Below are 26,499 nucleotides of genomic sequence, written 5' to 3' on the forward strand. Positions count from 1 at the left end.
TTCTATTCAGAATTCTATGGCCATCTCTCCAAAACTGCACCCTATCAAGCCACAAATAATAAACGGTCTTCAGTACAAATCAATAAACAAGTTTTATGATGGTGCAAAATAAGTGATGCCTAGAAACAAGTTGTTAAATGGTAAACAGGAAGGTGTTAAATGAATAAAAAAGCATTTATGTGTTTACTATGTATCAAGTATTGTGCTAAATGTTATAGAAATAAACACAAAAGAAAAAAGGCCCATCTCCTGAAGGAGTTTGCATTCTACTAATCATATACAACACATCTATAAATGGAGTGTTCAACACAGAAATCAACAGTGGAGTCATTCATCTCTTAATCTTAATTCCCTCTATTAAGAAAATTTCATGCATGGAGATGTAAACTTAAAAACAGACAAATTAAAAATTGATCACATTACAAAATAATTCTGTACTTCACAAAAAGATTCATGCTCTAAATAAAAAGTAGCCTGGCAAATTTAAGTGAGAGTATTAACACCTGCCAAAGATCAAATTGAAATAAAGATAAATTATCTCTGAAATGGTATTGTAAGTTAAAGGGAAATATCATTTAATTAACATACAATATTTTCAAGGAAAAGACTCTTTCATATAGTGTTTATAGTACTTTTTCTAATAAAGTTTGTCCCACTGAAATATGCAAACTGTGCCTCCTTTGTATTCCTTTTGGTTTCAGCTAATATTGAAGCCCTTCTCCTCCTGCTCTGCGGCCTCTACAAACCCACTCTACTCTCACAAGGCCTATCTGTTCTACAGACAGCTGGGAGCTTGTCCTCGACACTGGCAAGATTTATTGGAAACTCCATTAATCCGTTCTAATCAGGCAGGAATTGACAACTCCGAGGTCTTCTCTGAGCTGGCACAAGTCCTGAAAGGTCAGGCAGCTGGAGGCCTCTACTTGAAAATGAAGAAGATAGAATCAAACACCTTATCTTCTAATGTTTGGTCAAACGTGGTTCTCTTCTCTGTCCTTCCTCCTGACACGTACAATGAAATATGCTTCAATGTCACATGTCACTCTACAGAAAAAAATGCCTTTTGGGTTTTAATCTTCAAACTTTGTGTATCCCTTCTAAAAAGGAGAAAATACTTCTTAAAATACTGATTCTTCATATGAAAGTTCATGTCAAGAAAATTCAGCCTTTTGATTTAAGTATATGCCCTTCTACTTGATGTAATCTAAAAAAAAAAAAAAAGATTTATTTTCCTCCTCAAGAATTCTTAGGATGAGTCCTAGGAATCCTAGAAGTTTGGGTGGAAGTTCAGTATGAGAGTAACCTGAGTTTAGAGGTGGAGGGGGAAGAGAAAGAGTCCCTCAGAAAGAGCCTATAGGAATGGAGAAGGGTGATAGGGAACCCAGGCAGAGCCCAGCACCAGAGGCCCTTGAAGGAGGGTCCTAGTCTGGACCACTATAGTATTAACTCAGCAGCACCTGCCCACACCATCCACTTAGAGAGCTTGCCCCAAGGGCAGCCAGCCTCCTATAAACAAATTGAGAAAAAATCCAAACCCCATGAAGAAATACTGTGGTTTGAGAGACACCTGGGGCAAACCAAGAAGTTCTCCCACTTAGAACATGCACAGATATTTTCTGCTTCCCTATGTGGCCACATAGAAATTGGATAATGCAGAGATATCTTCTGTCTCCTTCCAGGTATAGGTGACTCATCACTGAGTGGAGTCTCCCTCATTGATTGTTGACTCAGAAAAACTGATGATGCAGGATGCCATACCAGGAAGAAGGAGCAGCTTCCTTTTGGCAGATGGAACTCATGAAGGTAGCTCTCAAGAAGACAAAGGTGACTCCAATTAGGGGATAGAGGAAGGAAGGGTCTTTCACTGTCCCATCATAATGGCAGGGCCCTCCAGGGTCCAGAGTGTAGAACATGGACTCAATTATCCAAGTTTATACTGGAGAACCAAGTCTTCCCTACTTCTCTTTTTGGTTTCCTTTTTTCTAACACAGACCTTGTGAACACTGAAAAATACCTGATTTAAAACTATCACTCTTTGCAAACAATACAATATATACCATATATTTAGAAAATCTTGGAGAATCAACTAAAAACTAGTTGAAACAATTAACAAATTTAGCAAAGTTCTAGGATATAAAATTCTGGAGTCTACTTTCCAAGACAAACCCAAGAACTATATGAACATAATTACAAAACACATTTCACAAAAATAAAGACAGATCAGAACAACTGGAAAAATATCCATTGTTCATGGATAGGTCAAACCAATGTAATAAAAACATGACAACTCTACCCAAATAAATTTATTTATTCAGTGCCATACCAATCAAACTGACAAAAAAATTTTACAGAGCTAGAAAAAATAATAACAATATTCTTCAGGAAGAACAATACATCAAAAACATCTAATGGAAATCAGTGGGGGGAAAATGTGAAGGGAGGTGGCCCAGCAGGGCCAGAGTTCAAACTGTATTACAAAGAGATAATCACTAAAACAATCAGGTACTAGGTAAGTATTAGAATGGGGAATCAGTGGAATACACAGCAGTAACAGACCGTAGGAATCTGATGGCTGATAAACCCCAAAATTCAAGGTTTTAGGACAAGAAATCACTCTTTGACAAAAATGACTGGAAAAACTGTAAAGCTGTTTCACAGAGACTAGGTATAAATCAACATCTCACACTGGGCATGAAGATAAGGTCAAAAAGGGTGTTTGATTTAGACATAAAGGATATCATAAGCAAATTAGGGTGGCACGAAAAATGTTATCTGTCAGACCCTATGGATAAGGGAAATATCTATGACCAGAGATAGAGAGGATCGTGGGAGGTAAAATGGATAATTTTGATTACAATAAATTAAAAAGGGTTTGTACAAACAAAACTAATGCAGCCAAGATTAGAAGGAAAGCAGGAAACTTGGAGGCAGGGGTTTTTGAACAGCAAGTTTCTCTGAAAAGGACTAATTTCTCAAATATGTAGAGAACTGAGCCAAATTTATAAGAATACAAAGCATTCCTTAACTGGTCAAAGGATATGAATGGGCAATTTTTAGAATAAGAAATAAAAGCTAACTATGGTCATATGAAAAAATGCTCTAAATCACTATTGATTAGAGAAATGTACATTAAAACAATTCTGAGGTACTACCTCACACTTATCAGAATGTTTAATGTGACAGAAAAGGAAAATAACAAATGTCAGAGGATACATGGAAAAAAATTGTGAAATTAATGCACTGTTGGTAAAGTTGTGAACTGATCCAGCTATTCTGGAGAGTAATTTGGAACTGTGCCCAAAGGGTTATCAAACTGTGAATACCCTTTGACCCAGTATAATGCCAATGCGATACCCATAGCAGCCATTATGAATATGCATGTGTATTTCCAGGGTTAATTCACAAAATATAAATAATTCTTTTCCTCAAAGATGAAACCAAGATATTTATTCAGATACCAGAAAGCCAAATCCACCATGATAACAAAGAAGTTTATATACATCACCAATCTATGGAGCACCGACATCCCCAAGCCTGCCCAAGCCTTCCCTCCAATAGGCCTCCCCACAAACAAGTTCCCCTATGCAAAATTCCTCCCTCTCTCACTCGCACTAGCTGCTCTGCCTCAGCTCTGCCTTGCTCTCTCCTTTTCACTTCCTGCTCCACCAGTTCGCCAAACTCTTCCCACCATGCCATGTGACTCAAGCTGTGGGCTGGGCCGAAACTCAAAGCAGGTCATATGGGCCTATTTAGGGGCAGGGAAGATCTTCAGATTCACTTAACATTACACCCAGCAATACCACTACTAGGTCTGTACCCCAAAGAGAAAAGGCAGCTAGGTGGTACAGTGGACAGAGCATCAGACTTGGAATCAGGAAGATCTGAGTTCCAATGTGATCTCAGACACTTGCTAGCTGTATGATCCTGGGCAGGTCACTTAACCCCTTTTTGACTCAGTTCCACATCAAAATGGGGACACAGTGAAGAAGGAAATGGCAACCCAGTTCAATATCTTTGCCAAGAAAACCCCATGGACAATGTTAATAGGATTACATAGGGTCTTATACAAAAGAACAAACAACAACAACAAATCCCAAAGAGATCAAAGAAGAAGGAAAAGGATCCATATGTACAAGAATATTTATAGCAGCTCTTTTTGTGGTGGCAAAGAATTAGCAATGAAGGGGATGCCCATCAATTGGGGAATGGATGAACAAGTTATGGCATATCACATATAATATTATAACATTATATTATATGATATATACTATTAAGCTAGAAGAAATGATGAGGGAGGTGATTTCTGAAAATCCAGGAAGAATTTTATGAACTAATACAGAGGTAAGTGGGCAGAACCAGGAGAACATTATACCCAGTTATAGCAATACTGTATGATGATTAACTGTGAATGACTTAGCATTTCTCAACAATGCAGTGATTCAAGACAATTCTGAAGTACTTAGGATGAAAAAAGTTATCCACCTCCAGAGAAAGAACTGATAAGAGTCAGAATGCAAACTCAAGCATATTTTTTCTTTTTCTTTTTCTTGCTTTTTCGGAACATGGATTATATGGAAATGTTTTGCATGGTTTCACATGTATAATTGATACCACATTTCTTACCTTCATAAAAGGTGGGAGGGCAGAGAGCGACAGAATTTGAAACATAAAAAAATTTTAGATGGAACTTAAAATGAATAATAAAAAATTTTAAATATCTGAAATAAGTGGTTTTTATTTTTCTTTATTTACTTATTATTTTATTTTTCCCCAGTTGCATGCAAAAACAATTTTTAACACTTGTTTTTAAAACTATGAGTTCCAAATTCTCTCCTGTCCTCCCTCTCCACCACCATTGAGAAGGTAAGCAATTCAATATATGTTCTATATGTGTAGTCACATAAAACATTTCCATAATAGTCATGTTGTGAAAGAAAACATAGACCAAAGTGGGGGGGGGGGAACCTCAAGAAGAATAAAGTCTGTATTCAGATACCATTAGTTCTCTGTCTAAGATATCTTGCCTGATTTCTCCTTTGCCATAATCACATCCTGCCTATATTATTCTATCTGTGCACGTCATATCTTCAGGAGAATGTGAGTTCCTTGAAGGCAAGAATTGCTTCACTTTTGCCTTCATATTCCTAGGACCTAGCAAGAGATGTACAATTAAGTATGCTATAGGTACTTAATAAAATATTTTGAATTCTTGTTTAGGCTATATTTACATCTTTTTTCCTAAGCAACTTCAAATATTCAAATGGAGCTCCAGGTGTCCATAGTCCTAATCATTTTAACTAATTTGGGTTAAAAATATTATTTCTTCACACACCATGGTTTTTAGATGTATCATAAATGTGCACATAGTGGATAAAGAACTGGCCTCAGAATCAGAAAGACCTGTGTTCAAGTCCCACCCTTGACACATATTGACTACGTGACCCTGGACAAGTAACAACTTCTCAGTGCTTTAGGAAACTAAGATTATAAACTGAAAAGAAGTTGTTGACCTACACTAGTAGGAGTTCCCCACTGGGAGCTCTTTATACCAGTGACATAAAGGTCTTGTTTCTACTATCATGAACATAAGACCGGCTCCACACTTGAATCAGTAATCCAAATAATAAAATCATGATTTACATTATCATTGTTAATCTTAAGGCAAATCACAAAGTCAAAAAAAAATTCTGACCTGAAGTGTCTTAAAACACTATAGGAAATGCAAAGGTTTATAAAGGCATAATTAGCATCTTTTCTCAGGAACTAAAAGCCTAGATGTAAAGACCAAAACCAAAACACAAATAAAAAACTGGAAAAAAAAATTAAATGTTACACTGTGCTAGTTAGTATAAATACAATATGTCAGAGAAAGCAAAGACGGACAAAATAATCAAACTTCACTGAGAAATATGGATCGGTGAGAGAGATGGCAACAAGAAGCAAGAGCATTCTATGCAATACAGGAGTAGGAGAGATGGGAAAGGACTGCAAGAGAGGGGCACAGAGAAAGAAGAAACAAGCATGCTACAACCAAACATCAGCGAAGAGAATTTCCAGCCTTGAAGGGATGGTACGCCTTGGGGATTAATGGGAAACTGAGATTTGATATAAAATATGAGGCCAGATCATAGAGAACCTTGAAAATCAGGCAGAGAACTTTAGATTTGACATGAGAGGTATATCATAGCTTCATGAGCAAGAGATAAACCTGATGGAAGTGGCATTTTTGAAAGATTCATCTTGCCCCTAAAAACAAAAATGGCGACAGCAGACAGGGAATAGAAGATCTGGGGTCCTATCTCTGATGTTATTGACTATGTGACCAAGAATGAGCAAGTCATTTAATCTCTTAATAACCATCAAGGAACTCCCTAAAACTACAAATTGCAGAAGTCATTAATCTGCATGGGCATAGGGAGCTGTTCTCCTCCAGGTACTCCTTTACTCCAATGAAATAACAAGTTGAATAAAATTTTCTTCTAATTTTTAAAAATCCTGGTACTGTAAGCAGCAAGACCAGTTAAAGGAAGTTAATAGTAACAAATGTATAAATTAAGAAGGGCCCACACTAAAATAATGCAGGTAATGAAGAAAGAAGTGTGAATAATCCAAGAGGTATTTCAAGTCAAATCAACAAACATTCATGAAGAGGCTGCTACACGCATTTCTTTTGGAAAGAAGAAATGACAGAACTGAATAGAATGGAGAGGAAAGAGACAAAGCTAACTAAAGATTCCAACTTAAGAAATGGAGTATTAGGAGAGGAAGTGATTCTGTAGCACACTTTATGTAGAGCACACCTCAAGGCTCTGTATGCACTCAAATATTTGAGGAATGAACATAGTTCACCTTGAAGAACAGGAGAATAATTGAATACAAGAGTTCTGTTCCACAGAATCTTGTTAATAATTATAAGTACAAGCCAGGGGAGGCATGTATAGACATTGGTTTGAAAAAGATCTGGGAGTTTTAGCGAACTACAAGCTCAATACGAGTCAGCAATGTGACCTGTGTGTGTGTATGTGTGTGTGTGTGTGTGTGTGTGTTTGATAGGGTGCTTTAGGGTTTGCAATATGCTTTACACACATTTTCACCGGTTCCTCACAACAATTCTATAAAGTATTACAGATGAGAAAACTGAGTTTCAGAGAAATTCATAGGACCACAGGTAGACTGAGAAATAAAACAGACCTTGGAAGCTACTCAGCCCAACCCCTTCATTTTCCAGATAAGGGAACCATGGCTCTCAGAGTCTTGGGAGGATTGAGCACAAAGGTGGGAAGTGTCAAAGGTAGGATTTGAAGTCAGATCTCTCCTGACTTTCAGAAATCTCTGTATGATACCACAAAGCCAATCTATATTAGCCAGAAGCATACTGGTGACTATTTTAACACATTATAATTGTTTTTTTAATTTAACATAAATCTACCTTTGATTGACCAGTAATTTAATCTATTTTGTGAATTATCACAGGACATGTTTCAAATCAAGGCTGGCTTGTTATCAAGAATGTTAGCAAATCAGAAATGAAAGGAACGACCAGAGTTAAAAAGGACCTCAGAACCCTCCAGTCCAACCCATAGCTAACATACTTGGCAGGGGAAAGTATCTAAGAAATCTACCCAGAATTCACAGCCTCTTAGATTTGGAAAGGTACTTAGAGATAACATAGACCAACCCCCCCACAAGTGCTGAAATCTCTTACAATATCTTTAAGGTCAATATATCTGGTGCTTAAAATTTTTCCATAATAGGCACAAAGTAGCTAATTCAACTATTTGTTAGAAATTAGATAGCCCGACTACTCAAGTAGAGTGTATTAAAGATAGATGTTACTTCAGATGATTTAGTCAATTAGCCAACAAATACTTATTAGGAACCTACTGTGTACCAAGCTGTCCTAGGTACTGAGGAGGCAAAGTCCATAATGAAACAGAACCACCCTGACCGTCTTATTGTAAAGATGAAGCAGAGATGGAATAAGAACCTGTGTCTCCTGCCTACTGCTCTTTCCTCTAGATCACTTTACTGTTACATGTTGACTACCCGGGAAGAGTTTTAAAAAGGCGTTAATTACCCCCGCTCCAAAAAAAAAAGAAAAATCTTCAATTACAAAAATCTGCAAAACTTGACTTTTCTCTCCTCTCTGACTACTACTAATATGCCCCATACACAGGCATTTGATGGAATTCACTTTAACTTTTCTGTGTACATAATCTTCTCTGTTTCATAAATATAAGTTTTGTCTGTCCCCCAAATTGTAAATCCTTTAAGAGTAGTTAGGAACAGCTAACTGGTGAGGTGAGTGCTGGATCTGGAGTCAGGAAGACCTAGTCCTGAGTTCAAATCTGGTCTCAGCTGTGTGACCCTGGGGAAGTCACTTAACCCCGTTGGGCTCAGTTTCCTCATCTATAAAAGGAGGTAGAGAAGGAAATGCAAACTACTCCAGTATCTGCCAAGAAAACCCCCAACGGGGTCACAAAGAGTTGGACACAACTTAAAATGACTGAACAACAACAAATAAAAATAGCTATCATAGCTATATTGGCACCCAATAAATATTTACTAAACTAAATAATGCATACCATCCCCTTTATTAGTCAGACACAGCAAACTGAATTGACTCACAAATGTTCCTGCCTCTCTTTTAAGGGCTAGTCCCACAGAACTGTTTGTTTCTGCCCCTTTCCCTAGACATTCATCTTTCAGATTTCATAAATAGGATCATCAGAGGTTGAATTCAGTCCTCAGAATCACAGAGATGGAAAGGATCTCGGAGACTTTTGAGTCTAACCCATCCTGGAATAAAAGTACCACCCCCTACTACATATCACAGGAGTAGTCAGTCATCTAAAATGTGCTTGAAGGTCTCAATGAGAGAGTGCCCATCACCTCCTCTGGAGAGCCTCCTCACTTGAGGCCTCTTTGCTGCTTCCTCCCAGTGCCCTAAGTGCTGCCCTTTGGGGTCACACAGAACAAATCTAATTCCTATCCCACAATGTCAATACTTTCTCTCTCTCTCTCTCTCTCTCTCTCTCTCTCTCTCTCTCTCTCTCTCTCTCTCTCTCTCTCTCTCTCTCTCTCTCACAGACACACAGACACACACACACACACACACACACACACACACACACTCTTGCTCCTTCACTCTCTCTTTCTCTCTCTCCCCTTCCAAGAGGGAAACATCTCTATTTCCTTTTAAAAAGAAATTCTCTTATAGCATCAACTCAGGGCCCTTCAATCTGGCTGCCCTCCTCCAGATGCTCCTCAGCTCATCAATGCCCTGCCCAAAATCAAACGTCACCCAGCACTGAACACAACTATCCTGATGCCATTTGACCAGGACAGTCAGCAAAACTATAATCTTCCTGGCACTGGGTACTCTGCCCTACCTCATGGGGCTGCATTAGCTTTTGTGGTAGCCAGATTAACTAGAATTGAGCCTCTGGCCCTCTAAAACATGGAGTCTTTTTTTAGACAAATAACTATCTGGTCGTATTTCTCCTACCTTGTGCTTTTGAAGTTTATTTTTAACACACACATATATACGTATTAAATTTTAACTTATTAAATCTAACTCAGTATTCTAGGTCTCTGAATACCTATGTCAGCACTGACAGTTGAGGGCACAGCTTAGGATACAAAGACAATAATTACAGAACTCAAATTCACCAGGTTTTGTTTTCCTGATGGATACATGAAGAACTTGAAAATCCACCGAGTGTTAGCTCTGTGAAAAAGAACCAAAGTTGTGTGTGTGTGTGTGTGTGTGTGTGTGTGTGTGTGTGTGTGTGTGTGTGTGTGTCGCCTGCTCCACTCACCTTCTCCCCTGATAAAGTCCACGCAAAGGAGCTGCTCTTACTTTGTCTCTTTTCCCCAAGAGCACAACTACCAAATGTAATACTATTAGATAAAGGAAAAAAAATGTGCAAAGTTATTCCCACAAATCTGCAAACATTCCGGGGGTGTCCAAAGATGATGTGTTTCCATTCGGTAGAAACAGATACATAACTTAGAGCTCAAATGAAGTTCATTAGTCCTGTAAATGCTAGTCAAGTTGAGAATGATAATAGGGTAATAAATGTTTCTTTCCTACGAAAATACAAAATGTTACCATGACAACATCAGCTGCTAAAATTTTTATATTTCTCTTAGAACTAATAGCATCAGATACCATAGCTTTTTTTCTCTCCATTTATATATGGTCTGCTCAGCATATCTGAAGAAAATACTATAAAGGGAAAACAGGAGCTCCCTTGGCAACAAATTTGTTTTGTCTCCTCAGCTTATTACCTACCTTGCAAAGTAATCTGCTTCTACAATCTGGCCATGACAACAGTTTTCCCCTCTCTTCTCTTCCCTCTGCCTAAGGCCTCACCTACTTTTTCAAAAATAGAAGAAATAATCACCTGCCTCCTTAGACAGGCTAATGTGGGTTTATCCCATGTCATAGAATCAATTACCTTCCTCAGCAATACAGCCTCACTCCAAATGATCTTCTCCGATGTTATTAATTTCCTTATCTCTGTCACTCTCTGTGACCCCTAAGACAGACTCTCCTCACTTCTAAACTAAGGATTTTTAAAAGATTCAGTAAAAGTTTTGTAGAATTAGATGACCTAAGCGGAATGCTACATTTGTCACAAAATTCAGGAATCATTGGATCAGCGATGTTGAGTTAGAACCTCCAAGGTCATCTGGTCTGACTGCCTCAGGTTACAGATGAAGAAACTGAGGCTCAGAGAGGTAAAGTAATTTGAGAAATCAAAAGATAGTAAGTAACAGAGCCAATGTTCCCATGCAGCTGCCTCCAAAGTCAGTGCTCCCTCCAGTACACTTCTCCTCCAGTATACTTCTCAAAGAGTTTGTTACTATTACTTTTCTTGTTAATTGATCCTTAAAGTTTTATCATAGGTATAACTTCTTACTTCAGATTGTTCCCATGAATTATGAGGATGCCCTTTATAATAATCCCAGAAATAAGAATTCATGAAACAATGAATGGAAGATGACTTTGTGTTTCTTGAAAGAAAAGAATATTTGTAGGTATTTATATAGACATTCTCCTCATTACTTTGATACTAACTAAATTATTTTCATATTCTTTAACACAAATATTATACTAAATTAATATTAAATTCACTTCAAATATTATATATAGTCATTCAACAAATATCTAAGTATCTATATGTGAAAGATCAGAAAAATCAGCTATCCCCAAAGTCAGGACATCTGTCTTTGAAGAAAGCCTTAAATATCATTTAAACCATGTTAAACTGATCTAAATTAAAAAATCATGATCCAGATATGGTTTTCAGTTTCCTGATTTTTATCCAAAGAGTTTTCAAATACATTCTAACTATATTTTATATACTTTAAAAGATCAGAGATTTCAACAGCATAGGTAATCCCTCCTCCATCCCCACTTCTCTTAATGGTTACCACCATGAGCTTCTATGACCAAAAAAAAGTACTCATCTGGAGTCCAACCTTCTAATAGACTTCTCTAAGGCTGAATCTGAGACAGAAGACATAGTTCATTGCCAGGCCTGCATTCAAAGCCTTTCTGGCTTAACAGAATATGCCAAAACTTGCAATCTGCTTGCAAAGCCTTAAAGAACTCAGTCACCCCCACATCTAGGGCAATATTACAGTGGAGCATCTTTTTCCTGTTGTTGTTTTTTTTTTTTTTAACCAGCCAGAAAATACTTGTTAGGTTTCATCTCCTTCTTAAGTCTTGCCTTATGAGTATTTAAAAGAACATTCTAAAACTAGATTAGTTCTGGTCTATCAAATTGTTTACATAACTTGATTATGCTTTCCAGTTTACTTGTCTCTTCCCTGCCAATGACACAATGGACAACGAGACTTCTGAGGAAGTTCTATCTCTCTCCCAAATGCATTTGTGTATAATTTTCATGCTAACATGACTACCTAAAAGTAATCTGGAAGCGACAATGAGACAAATTCAGATAGGGACATTTAGACTGTGAGCAGAATTTTATTTAAAAGATGCAGAAATAAATTATAGATTTAGAGAACCAAGTAGAATGCAACATTTGTCACATAGTTTAGGAATTAAGCGTACAGTCTTCTTTAAATGCTGCTTTTCAAATTAACTGAACATTCAAAGTTTACTATGCCTCAATTTCTTTTAAAAATTGTTTCTATGAATTGCTGGTGAGCTCTATTCTAAAAATACCTGTCCGATGTAAAAGATACCAAAGTGAACAGCAGAAGTAAATGGGGGACCAGAAACTTTCCAGTTCATAAGTAGAAAATGCATATTAAAACTCTGCTCCACTCTTTCTGCCTTTCAATATTCCATTCTATCGGGAAGTGAAAAAAAATATCCTACCAATGTCTCTTTGATGATCTACTCAGAGGAAGGAGAGAAGGGGACAAGAGGAACAGGGAGGGGAAAGGAAAGGGGGAAGGGGAGGGCAGGGGAGGGGAGGAGAGGGGAGGGGAGGAGAGGGGAGGGGAGAGAAAAGATCAAAGAGAAGAAGGAAAAGGATGAGGATAAGTCTCAGAGGGAGGCACTCTAGAAATAGTAAGAGGAGTTCTAGTCTCAGACCCAGTGATAACCAATCTTTTACAAGTCTTTTGGTTCCTCTGGGCCCTAACATAGCACTGGAATATTGGCAAATATTATATGAGAGACCATGCCTTTCACAAATGCAAAATAATCAAAATGATTTGGTAGTGAAAAATAAGGAAAACAGAGACATAATTGAGGAGTAACAGTGGAAGTAAGTGTAAAAAAGTATAGATTGGACATATTTAATTAGACAAGATGCTTGCCATTTAGTCTTTCTACCTTTTTTTAGAAGACTTTTTTTAAAAAGGTATATTGACTAGAAATATTTCCTGGCATTTAGTATCTTTCTTTGTCTCTCAGCCTATTACTTTTGCTGAACTCTGTGTCTCAGATCACTAATAATAAGAGAAATGCAAATCAACAAGGTTTTACCTCACACACTATGGATCAGCAAAGACGACAAAAGATAGAAGTAATCAATACTAGAGGTGCTACAGAGTCACACTGATAACACTTTTGGTGTATTTGTAAATTGATCCAACCATTCTGGAAGGCAATTCCTTGACTCAGAGATCTTTTCTCTCAGCTTATACCCTCAAGTGGTCAGACAAAGAAAAATCTCACGTAGCCCAAAATACAACTGGAAAAAAGTAAAATAGAAACCCATCAATTGGAGAATGGCTAAACAAGTTATGATAGATAAATGTAATGAAGTATTACTGTGAGATAAAAAGAAATGGATATGGGAAAATCGGGGAGAAGATGACAGCGTTAGGATCTAAAGGAGCCCAGATCCCAAAAAACAAGAGAAAGAGCTATAAACTCTTTTATTCAATCTACAATGGCACAAAAACCTTCCAGGATCCTCTGGAAGTTAAGCAGAGGTCACAGTAGGCACATAGCAAATAGAGAACCTAGAAGTGTAGTGTAGACAGCATTTAAGCAATGCATTAGCCAGGCCATGGAGCACCCAGCATTCCATGCCCAGTCACAGCAGGAGAAGGGGAAAGGGAAGCCTTTGAGAAACAAAACACAGTAGCCACATATTGGGGGAGACTTGGCAGGGCCTCCTTTACAGCAAGGGACAAAGCTGACTCTGGGTTTGGAACTGGAGACAAGGGAGAGAAAGCCAAAATTTTGCTCCACCAGGAGCAAGCCAAAGTCCAAAAATATGTACAGAAAATAGAAGAAGATGTGTCTTAGCCACAATATCTAAGACCAAGGAGGACCACACAAGAATAAAGGAGAGAAAATGTATAATCATACAAGTCATTCCCCAATTGATAAATGGTCAAAGGATATGAACAGGCAATTTTCAGAAGAAGAAATTAAAGCTATCTATAATCATATGAAAAAATGCTCTAAATCACTATTGGTTAGAGAGATGCAAATCAAAACAACTCTGAGGTGCCACATCACACCTATAAGATTGGCAAACATGACAGAACAAGAAAATGATAAATGCTGGAGAGGATGTGGGAGAGTTGGAACACTAATTCATTGTTGGTGGAGCTGCGAGCACATCCAACCATTCTGGAGAGCAATTTGGAACTATGCCCAAAGGGCTACAAAAATGTGCATACCCTTTGACCCAGCAATATCGCTACTAGGACTATATCCCCAAGAGATCATAAAAATGGGAAAGGGTCCCACATGTACAAAAATATTTATAGCAGCACTCTATGTAGTTGCCAAAAACTGGAAGTCAAGGGGATGTCCATCAATTGGGGAATGGCTGAATAAATTATGGTATATGAATGTAATGGAGTACTATTGTGCCATAAGAAATGATGAACAAGAAGACTTCAGAGAGGCCTGGAAGGACTTATATGACCTGATGCTGAGTGAAAGGAGCAGAACCAGGAGAACTTTATGCACAGCAACGACCACAGTGTGTGAGAGTTTTTTCTGGTAGACTTAGATTTTTGTAATAACACAAGAACTTCTTACAAAAAAAAAAAATCCCAATGGTGGTTCTCAAGGCAAAATGCCTTCCACACTCAGAGAGAGTAATATGGAAGTCACTCACATAATGTAACAGATCATGTTTGTGTATGGGTATGTGTTTGTGTATCATGTTCTGATTTGTTATACGATTTCTTTCATTTATCTTAGTCTGACTACATAGCATGACTATAGTGAAAATATACTCAATAGGAAAGTATATGTAGAATCTATACAGAATTGTATGCAGTCGTGGGGAGGGAGGGGGGGAGTGGGGGGTAGGTGGGGGGGATAAAATCACAATTGTATGGCAGTGATTGTTAAACATTAAAAAATAAAAAAATAAATAAATTGTGACACCAGATGTGAAAAAAAAAAAAAAAGAATAAAGGAGAGAGTATGGTCCAAGCACAAAACCTCACTCCAGAAAATTGTAGTTGGAAATATGAGTGAGCAGAAGAAAATGCTGAGATCAATAGAAGAAATACATTGGACTGAAAGGTATAAAGACCAAAGGTAAACCCAGAAGAAGGGAATAATTCACAAGTCAAGTAAAGTCTCAGGAAAAAAGATTTTTCTGATGACAAGAACTACAAGAGTACCAGGAAAAAAATGAGACAAAAGACACAAAATGTAATGTTAAAGGGGGAAAAAAGATAAGGAGGAAAAAATGAGAAAGAAAATTGATAGCTTAGAACAGGGGATGCTAAACATTGCCTAAGAACTCAACTCCCTGAAAATTAGAATGGATCAAATAGAAATCAATGATATCACGAGACAATAAGAAATACTGCAGTAAAATCAAGACTGATTAAAAAAAACAGATGAAAATGCAAATTAACTGCCATCCAAAACAACTGACCTGGAAAACGCGTCAAGTAGAGATGATCTAAGAATCACTGTAGTACATGACATCTAAATATTGAAAGGGAAAGTTATTCAAATTGAAGGGAGAAATAAACAGTAAAACTGTACTATTAAAGGGAACCCCTTTAAGACCTATACAAATCTAACAACAAAGAAAATGAATTGAAAGACTTGAATAAAAATTTTTAAATGTTAGAGATTACAGGTCCATGGTGATTTGTGAATGGGAACAGAAATACATTTAAATATTTCCCAGCAGTGCATCAGACTTTAAAAATTGAAAATTGACCACATGTTGGACATAAAACTATCACAACCAAATGTATGAATGCAAAAAATATTAAATATATCCTGTACTGAATAGAACATAATAAATTATATTTAATAAATGATTTTTAAAGACATGATTGATAAAGTAATTTGGAGTCTAAATGATTCAAGCCTAAGAAACTGGTGGGTCAAAGAACAAATCAAAGAAAAATTCATCAAAGAATGTGGCAACGAGACAATATGCCAAGACTAAGTATTGTTAAATATAATTTTATTATATTATTTTACTCCATTAGGGTCTCGACTTTTTCATTTGATGTATAAATATCTTTGTAATATAACAGATGATCTTGAAGGCCTTTTCCAGCTCTAAAACCCATAACTCTTGTTCATTTCCCTCCTTTCCATAACAACAGAATTGGAAGCAAAGCATGGAAAGTGCAAAGACAGATTTAGACCCAGATAGAAGTAACTTGCCCAAGGTCACTCATTAAGTGATAGAGTAATGATTAGAAACCAGATCCTCTGACTCTGAATCCAGTACTCTTTCCACTGAACCATCACCAAATACCTTTATTACAACCTTAAAAATATTTGAATAAAGCTGTTCTGTCTTCCCTAAGTCTACTCTTCTCCAGCCTAAAGATTCCCAGGTATAACACTCTGTTTTCACACAGCAATTCTCTAGTTACCTCACCATCCTGGTCATCCTCAAATGAATGAGATCCAGCCCGTATATAATCTTTCCTAAAACCTTTCCTAGAACCGAGCACCACAACGGGCTCTGGATGTGATATAACTATGGCAGAGGATAGTATACCTAGGGCTTCCCTCTGGACGCTGCATCTTTCTTAATGCAAATTTAAAAAAAGATTAGGTTTTTCAGCTATCATGTCAAACTGCTAACACATATTGAGCATGCATTTCACTAAAAGGTTCAGAGTTTTTTCACTTGAACTCTCATTCATGTGTACTCTTACAGCCACATCCAATTCATTCCACTGTATAATGAAAGTTGATCTTTTGGACCCAAGTGTAACATTTTACATTTGCCCCTGATAAATTCATCTTACTCAATTCAGGCCATTATTGTAGTGTCTGTCAAGATTTTGGGGGATGTAGACTATCATTCACACTTCAAGCTTTATGACATCTGCATACCTAACCATAACGGCATGTATATCTTTATCCAAGTCCTGACAAAAATTTTAAACAGCACAGAGCTGTTGGAGCATTCCACTAAAGACATCCGAACAAATTGACATCAAGGTTCCAGTCACTAAATTAGTTCCAAACATGCTTAACTATACTATCATTTAGATTACATCTCTTCATCTTGTCTACAAAGAAAAAGACTGATTTTAGAAAGCATAGAGTTTTTCTACAGCATTCCTCTGATCAAGCAGTCTACTTTGTTGGGGTGGTAGGGGGGAAGAAGAATGGTATGGCCCATTCTTAATGAAAACATGTTAGCTTTTCCATGATCATTACTTCTCTTTGTAAATGTTCTCACAATGATCTCATAACAATACATTGTACAGTTTTTCTAGGAATCAGTCACTTGCTATAAATCTATAGCTTGTAACTTCTACCTTCTTTTTTTTTAAGTTACATTTTCCTTCTTCAGTCCTACAACATCTCTCCCTTTCACCAATTTCTTTTCAAAGATGACTGATCTTAAGTAACTCAGCATTCACTTATGCCAATTGTTTAGGCATCATAGTAATTAGTTCATATGACCTGCTGACAAACTAAGTGAGGAAAGCTAGATTATCTGCGTGTCTCCTCATTTCTGGAGGGTTTCCATTCCCTACAAATTATATTTGTTTCAGCCTTCTCAGTTTAAAAAAAGCATTCCCCTTGAAAGAAAACAGAAGTATAATAAGAGTTGAGGGATTCAACCTCCTCCTCAGCATCCATTACCACCTTGTTCACAAACATGCATCCTTTCCCTCCTTTTGACCCCAACATATTCAAACACTAAAATGGATGTGTGATCTCATCTTTGTGGATGTTCACTCCAACTAAACCTGTCATATTCATGCCTGCTCATTCAACATGATTCTTGTCCACATGCTCACATAAGTTTACCCCAAGATATTTACCCAAAGGCTTGAAGTCCTATCTGCTTTCTCCTGGTATAAGGAGGAAAACCATGGAGCACATGAGTTGTTCACCTATTACCCATTATCCTGGCCAGGTGACCAACCCATCTCCTCTTTCTATCATATATTTCCCTGATGAAATCTTTCATTTCTACTTTGAAGTTCTTCATTAGGAAAATGTTACACCTGCCTAAATCTTTCATGGACTTCTCCACGGCCCTCTACGTAGTCTGTATCTCCCTGCCAGACAGCAACACCAATATAACGTTGGCATTAAAAAAGGTAAACTTTGGTTTTTGTTAAGATATTGGAATCATTAAAGAAACGTTGAAATTTCCTGGAAGCATGTTAGCCTACTTTCCCATTCCTGCTCAGTTCTAGGCCCAAATACCTGTTCATTTGTAAATTTGTCTCAGATAGACATACCGATGGACAAGCTCTATAGCTTGTCCATCCAAGTATATGTCATAATCTGGATAACAGACAGTCTTCTACTTTGACCTTTCCTATGTAAACGGTTAGTTCAATTTTTCAGTGGTCACAGATCTCTTTCAGAAGGCTCTTCTGTGTCCTGGGGTTTGACACACAATATTATCACCAAAATGTCATCTGCAGAGACAAGTACCCGAGGAACTTCATCATCCTCTTAACCTTGGACTCTGCCCTAAATCTCCTCTATGATAGCAGCAAACACCTTTAGCTAGCAGACATTTAATGCTTTGCCTGATGATGATAATGAGGGTCACTGAGATTATTTCTGTTATTATTATTAATATTTTATGTTATTTTCTTTCTAGAAATATTGAGTGATTTTAACACATGAATGAAAGATGCCTTTTTGGAAGAGAGCTTTGAGGCAGCATTCTTCTCTACCAAATCAAATTCCTTTTCATAATCAATAAACAATGAGCATAGTGTGATACATTCTCTATATGTTTCAGCCAACTGAGAAACAGCACAGATGTGACCCACTGTAGGATAGCCTACGTTGAAAGCCTGCTTCTTCCTACCAAAAACCCTTATCAAGGATGTCCTCAATTCATGTATAAAGGAATTACATATTTTGTATAGAAGAGAAAGTAGGTATAGAGGTTAAAGTTGTTAATATTCTCTCAATTACCCACAACAGAACAAAAAGAAAAAAATAACCAAAGGATCTGGGTTTGATTCCCAGCTCTGCCTCAGACCGTGTAAACTTGAACAAATCATCTCTCCTCTCTGGACCTCAATTTCCTGCCTTACTGATTAAATGAGGGAGTTGACTAGACTGAAATCCTAAGTTCCCTCAAACTCTATCTAAATCCTAAGATTCTATGATAAACTCAATTGTAAGTTCTTTTGGAATAGGGATAGTTTTATACTTCTTTGCATCATCCTCAAGGACCTAGCACAGTACCTTGCACATAATAGGTGCCCGATAAATATTTGTCCCTTCCCAGAAACTTTTTAATATATTTATTATAAGTCCTCCTAGATAAGATTAAATGCTAAAAATGCCCAAAATTGATCAAGAGACTTTGGGAGAGGCTAAAACTAAAAATATGATTGAGACTAGGGAAGTATAGCTATATGTTGAATTGAATTGTTGTCCGTGAATTGTACATGTGGTTTATATGTGTATACATATGTGGTAAAACACTGATCCAGCTTACTTTGTTTGTGGAATGAAATATCCATTCCTACCTGATTGTTTGTTTCTCTATCAGAATGCAGGGCCATGAATTTCTCCCATGTGGGCTAGTTCTCCCCAAGGTTAAACTATCACAGAACAGAATACAAAGGTTCGGGCAACACAGAATACCACAGGTTAATCACTGATTAAGATAAATAAAAAGTTTCTATGTCTTCATCGTAGCTAACTGCCCACCAACTTGATTAAATTAGTAAAAAGGAGAAGATGTCACAGTGTTCAATGTATTTAACCATATGTACGCTCTTTGGAAAGAACATGTGCCCTGTTATGTGCAGCAAGAGAGACCACAATTGACACATATGTAATTTTTATTTTTAATGTGAATTATTGTTAAAATAAAATGTTGATCAACAATAATGTTAATACAAATAATTACATCATACACCACAAGTCCAGAATCTCAGATAAGTTGGGCATGTTTTATATGACATTAAGTAAATTACCTTTAGAATTGTTGTGCTTTACGAAGTGACTATACTTTGTTTATTGGTGAACGTTTGTCTTAATTTGCAATGTACAATAGTACTTGAAAATACTAGAATTGCATTTCTCTAAAAATATTTAACAATTCACATTTTACTGTTTTGACTAAACTATAAATATCTTTCTCCACCTTATATCCACCTTTGCCCCCTCACCTCCTACCCAAACACACTATTCTGAATTAGTGGGATTTTCTATAATAACATTTACACTTAAATACCAAAAGTGATCATTCTAAGTTTCTTTTGGAGGGTTAAGTCAAATTTCTAAGTACCCCAAATGTGACTTCTTCTTGAAGCTGGCTAAAGAACATCAAGATGGAGAAGAATCTATATCCGTTCTAGAAAAGTAAAGAATTATTATTATGATTATATACTATCATATACATAATTTTAAAAAATTATCTTGCCACAACCTCTCTGTTTCATCCTTGAAAGACTAAATAGAATTCTCACAACAACAACAACAAAAAATTACTTAGCTATGTTCAACTTATCCACGTTAGGACAGTTAATGTTAAAATTCTAGGATACTGAAGCAAACTTCAACAGTGACACATCAGTGTTTCCCTCTTAACATAGCTTGTTTAAAAAAAAATACTTCAGGCTTCAGAAAAGTTGTGTTAGTTGCTCCCTATTAGTCACAAACCAAATGTGCATATGTTGAGTAGATTTGTTTACTACTTCAGGCTAGAATCAGAAGAGGTGGAATCATCTATCTACACAAAGAACCTTGTGAAGCAGTTTACAAGTATATCATTGAAAACATTTGCACATTAGCAACTAGTACAGTTTTCACTTAACACATCTATAAACAAGTTATAAACATATAGCTCCTCTAAACAACAAATTATATTTAAGTGGTCTTCACAAAGAAGTATATACCAGTAGGGGAAAATATTTATTTTTAATCTAAGATGATTTTAATATTATTTGACAATGTTATATAACCTTGTCTTCTTAAGTGGCCTAAGAGTTAGTTTTCATGTTACTACCAAGAGAAAAAAATGTGGTTAAATACCAGCATCAAGAATCTGAAAGACAAATGTGAATTCTGCCTCTGACAATTACTAGCTGCATGACCCTGGGCAAGTCACTCAGCCACACTCAGCTTGTTTCCTCATCTGTCAAATGGGGAAAATAATAAAATAATCTACCTCGTAGGGTTGTTGTGAAGGAGAACAAATAAGATTGTATACGTAGAGTATTTTGTAAGATTTTAGAGCACTATACAATTGCTAGTTATTACTTATTGATGATAAAATAATAACTGGTATTTATATATCACTTTAGAGAAGTGAAGCACTTCGTATATATTATCTCCTTTAAGCCTCAAAGCAACATATAGTGAGGTACTACATGTTTATATCCTTGTTTTACAGATGAGGAAAATGAGGCTCAGAGAGGTTAAATGACTTGCCCATGATCACACAACCATTAAGTCACTTGAATCCAAGCCCTGCTGACTAGAAATCCAAAGCCTGTTCCACTCTACCACAATGCCTCATAATGAACTAAAGAGTGGAAAGCAAGACTGACTTCTTGGTTACTACCTGGTGACTACTTGGCAGAGCTCAGTGTAAGTTACTGAGAACAGATCTCTTGCCTATGAATCAAGTGTTCTTTCCATTAACACCATGATTCTTTTCTTAAGTACCAAATAAATTCACCTTCTTGGTAAGTTTTATTATTCATACTGATGAGGTTCAGGGTACACCCCAAAATGTTGGGTTGTCCAGAAAGGATTCACTCAAGCTGTCTCTAAATCAAGTACAGATATTTGTCAGGGGTAATACACAACACAACACACCTTGCAGGCTCCTTAGCCCTTGAAGGGAGATGAAGCTTAAGGGAAACCCCAGCTTAAGGGGGATGCCATCTGTTTAAGATGTCCCCCCCAGTAAGAGGAACACCTTCCGATTAAGGAAAATGCCCCTTAACCAGGAGAGGCTAGAGTGGTCAATGAGAAACCCATTATCTCAAGTACCACTTAAAGCCACTTTAGCAAGCAACGAGATTCAAGTAGACTGGTCAATGGTAACTAACAGGGGGCCCTCCACCTCTCTGCCCCTCATCCAGGGGTGAATGATGGAATAGATAATGTCTAAAACTCTGACACTACTGTCCCTGATTACCTCATTTCCCCATTCCCTTGCCTCCCTCCATGTCACTGGTCAGTTCATCTCCCCACCCATGGTAGGTTTTACTCTATAAGAATCCCTAGTCTCTCTTGGCTAGTGGGCATATTCCTTCATCGGAGGGTGTTCCTCTTACTGGGGCATCTTCCTTGAGCAGAGGGCAACACCCTTAAGCTGGGGTTTTCCTTAAGCTTCATCTCTCTTCAGGGACAAAGGAGCCTACTCGGTTTGTTGTGTTGTATTTTATTGTGTTATGTGTTGCCCCCAATAAACATCTGTACTTGATATGGAGACAACCAGAGTGAATTCATTTGGGACAACCTTGCATTCCAGCATTTTGGGGTGCACCCTGAACTTCATAATTCAGCATTACTCTACTATACTTACTCATTATTTAACAACAAAAAAACATTAAGTATATCATTTATAACAACTTATTCATAACAAATCAAAAATTCCATCACTGAGTTTACAGTTGCAACCTAAAGAAATCCACATATGAATTCATTCAGTGGTGACAAAACAATGTACACAGACAATCTTAGAAGAAGGCAATATTACCAATCCATTGCAAAAGAAGCTTTGATGTCTGTAAATTATTAATGAGAAATCACATCATTTTCTATGTAAGCTTTCTAGAATACTAAGAAATTTACAAAGAGCAGCAATGACCTCTTGATATTACTATATACAGTGGGTTTATCCTAAGTTGAGGTCTTAACTGTTATACCTAAAAAAAGGGAAGCTATAAGGATGAGCTATTTCCACTAACTCAAAAATTTGAAATTAAATTTGGAGACTAAAATGCTGTAATTGAAATAAATGCATTTGCTTTTTTGGCCTGAGTCAATGGTCAAAACAGATCACCTCATTTACTCTTACATATAATTAGAAAATCTGTTCTTTAATGGTTGTATAATGGTCAAAAGGTCACTCTAAATAAGTTTCAAATATACTTACCTTACTAGACAGAGGTATCCTCTCCACAAATAACAAGTACTATAATTCATCTGTCAAATGAATTTCCCTTAAAATAATCTTTTTTGTCAATATCACAATATTAATTATTAATAATATTTACAAGAGAACAACAAATTATTTATAAACTTGAGCAAATGCAGGAATTTGCACGACATCTATAATGTGCTTATTTCCCATCCTTTAATACAAAATAAATATCTTCTTTTGCTCAAAAAATACTTGTTTATCAAGGCAAGTGTGACTTGTCAAAGTCAAAGCAAGGTTGACTCTGAAGGGAAAATACCTTATTACTGCATTACAAAGAAGAGTAGGGCTCAAATACTGGGGATAGCAATTGACAAAGCCAGTCAAAGAGGTCTCTCCAAATAAAGAATTCATGTGAACTATCAGTTCTCCCAACTAAGAATATTAAAAACTCACTAAAATACAATCTTTTATATTCACAACATTTAAATTCTTAATCCTTAATTGTCTTTATAAACAATAAAATATATTCAAATCACTTAAAGTATCTTGACACACTTAAGCTTCGGAAATGCTGGAATAAAAAGTATCTTGCTTTCTATAAAGCCAAGTAAAATTGTCAAGTAAGTCCCAGATCTTGATAATGATGTCACTTTGAACCCACTGTATTTCCTTTTTCAGAAAACCAGGACAATCCTAAAGCACAGAAGTATTACAATACAATTATTTTTGGTTGACTTTTCCTCAGTCTCCTCCTAAGACAATGCTAGCAAAATGCTCTATCATTATTTTTACAATCTCATTATTATTTAGAATTCTTCAGAACAAATGAATAAATGGAGGTAGATTGATTACGCAGCTTTCGGCACACCAGCTTAGTGATTAGGCACTTAAAAAAAACACAGAGTCCCTGTTCTGTTGCTAACCATACTACCTCCAAATTCAGGAGAAAAACAACCATTTATTTTAAAAAATCTCTAAAATGACTGAAGCATCTTTTGGAGAAACAGAAAAAAAACACTTTTTAAATACATCCTCAGATTAGATAGGCATACACAACTTTCTCTGAATTTTGAGAATTAATAAATTAGACCTCCCCTCCAAAAAAAAATTTGAACCATAAACCATTGAACAAGAAAAAAGATTTGGATACCCTTATATATTTCTCTAATGATATACATTTCTGATTAGCTTATACATAGCTAACAGACTTTTAGGTCCTCATTAAGTTTTAAACGGGGCTCTTGTTAGCAAATGTCTCGACTATTGAAGCGAGGCCACTGAGGTATATCTACCCTTTCTATGACTACACAGAGGCAGAAAGTCTTGTTCCTATTTAAATAGTTCTTTCAGCTCTTCCCTCATTCCCTAGTAGGAGTCATGGCAGAAACCACAAGTATCTTTCAGATTCAAACTGAACAGGACAGAATGCCATCTTTGCGACCTGCGGCAAAGTAATAGCTGGATGAAGGGAAGGGAAAAGATGAAGGTGGAGAAGTTTGAGAGGAAGAAAGAGAGAAACGGGGGTGGAGAGAGAGAGAGAGAGAGAGAGAGAGAGAGAGAGAGAGAGAGAGAGAGAGAGAGAGAGAGTGCTAGAAAGATGCCAGTCAATTCACAGGCTGATGTGATGCACTGAATGACATAGCACCCCCGGATGACAAAAGTCCACGCACATAAACAGAGCAGACTCCTTTGCTTAGATGTGATGCATCTAATTGTGAATAGATGCAAACGCCACCTTTTATCCTTCAACTCCTGGGACAAGAAAGAAAAGAGGGATCCAAGAGGGGTTAAGCGACACGTTAAGAAATTTCTTTATTTCCCCCTTGCCTCTGCGCTCCGCTCCCCCCAACCCAAGCCCCAAACAAAAGGGAGGGGGGAGGAGAGACACAACAAACGTCTGAAATAGTAGGCAGCCGAGCCGAGAGAGGAAAGAACGAAAAGGGGAAGCAAAGGAAACGCTGCTCTCTGCACTGCACAACCCCCAGATTCTGACGGAGGAGCTCTTGGCCGGGCGGATGGAGAGCTAACGGAGAAGAGATAACGGAAAACAGCAGCCCGGCCAGGTGTCCGGGTTAGGCGGCTGGGAGGAGGGCCGGCGTAGGCAGCCCGGGGAGGTGAAGGAGGCGCGCTGCCTACTGCCCGACCCACCCCACCCCAGGCCGGGCCAGGACTCGATCCCGGCAGGGGGAAGGGGAGGAAATGGCTTTGTATGACGGGATGAGAGGCACCCCTCGCACACACAGACACACGCGCTCACATGCACACACACACCACATACACACTCCAGCCAGCGTGGGGCAGGGAGAGCTGGGGCAAGAAGATGCCCCTCCTTCCCTCTACACACACACACACACGCGCACACACACACACACACACACACGCACACACACACACAGACACAGACACAGACACACACGCACACACACACACGCACACACACACACACACACACACACACACACACGCACACACACACACACACGCACACACACACGCACACACACACACACAGAGACACACACACAGACACACACGCACACACAGCCGGGGGCAGACATCCCAGCCCCAGCCCCTCCCGCTGAGTCCCGAGGTCCAGAGCTTCCCCATCACTCGGGCTCGCGCCCCTCTCCAGCCCAGCCCCCCACTCTCGCTCGGGCTTCGCGTGCCTCGGCCACACTCCAACCGCCCGGAGTCTGACCGCCGTGCCCACCCCCACCCCCACCCCGCGTGCCCGGCCCCCCTCACCTGCCCACGAAGTTCTCGAGCACGGAGCTCTTGCCCGCGCTCTGGCCGCCCACCACGGCGATCTGCGGCAGCTCCAGCAGGCAGCTCTGCCCCAGCGCCGAGAAGGCGTCCTGCAGCCGGTTCACCAGCGGGATCAGCTCCTCCATCTCCCGGTTCCCCATCCTGCCCGCCCGCTGCCCGCCTTGCCCGTCCGGCCGGCCGCGGCTGGCTGTCCAGAGCCCCCCCCTCCCCAAGCTCCGCTCCCAGCGGGCGCCGCTGCCCTCGGGGTCCTGGTCCGCCGGATCCCGGGCGCTGCCCACCCGACGCCCCGGCTCTTTGCCCCACCGCAGCCTGTGGGCTCCTCTGACAGCTAAGGGTCCGCAGCACGCGTGCGCAGCCGAGGGGGCGGGGTCGGCGCTCAGCTCAACCCTCCCCCTCCCCCAGCCCCACTCCCCACAGACACACGCACTCTCCCCCACACATCCCTACATACGCACACAGTCACACAGTCCCCGCTTTCAGCTGCTCCGCCCCGAGGTTCAGAACGTGACAGCCCCTCACCCCTGCCCTTGTCACCCCCTCCGTCCTAGCTGCAGGCCCCCACGAAGAGAAGAGTCCTAAAGTGTCTGGGCTAGGAAATGACATAAAAAGTATTGCCTTCCCGCACCACCCTGTGTTCCTGTCTGCTGCCACAGTGGTCCCGGCCATGCCAGGGGCACCCTTCCTCCCCCTTCCCATCTCCCACTCATTCCAGGCACTGCCACCAGATTCACCTTCCTGCAGTGCC

General features: G+C 38.7%; 1 protein-coding gene across 7 annotated transcripts in view; it reads right to left on the reverse strand.

Moving 5' to 3' along the window:
* The window catches only part of DNM3 (dynamin 3), a 626,037-nt gene extending 599,950 nt beyond the window's left edge, over positions 1-26,087 (reverse strand). For all 7 annotated transcript variants that reach the window (XR_011975664.1, XM_072648609.1, XM_072648608.1 and 4 more), the window contains exon 1: positions 25,734-26,087. Coding sequence is in view for 6 of the 7 variants with exons in the window: in XM_072648609.1 (XP_072504710.1) it covers positions 25,734-25,894 (161 nt within the window). In the remaining variant the exon portion in view is untranslated. The remainder of the gene's footprint in view (positions 1-25,733) is intronic.
* Between the last annotated feature and the right edge of the window lie 412 nt (positions 26,088-26,499).

Source organism: Notamacropus eugenii, chromosome 2 (assembly GCF_028372415.1).
Source record: "Notamacropus eugenii isolate mMacEug1 chromosome 2, mMacEug1.pri_v2, whole genome shotgun sequence".
In the NCBI taxonomy this organism is placed as follows: Eukaryota; Metazoa; Chordata; class Mammalia; order Diprotodontia; family Macropodidae; genus Notamacropus; species Notamacropus eugenii.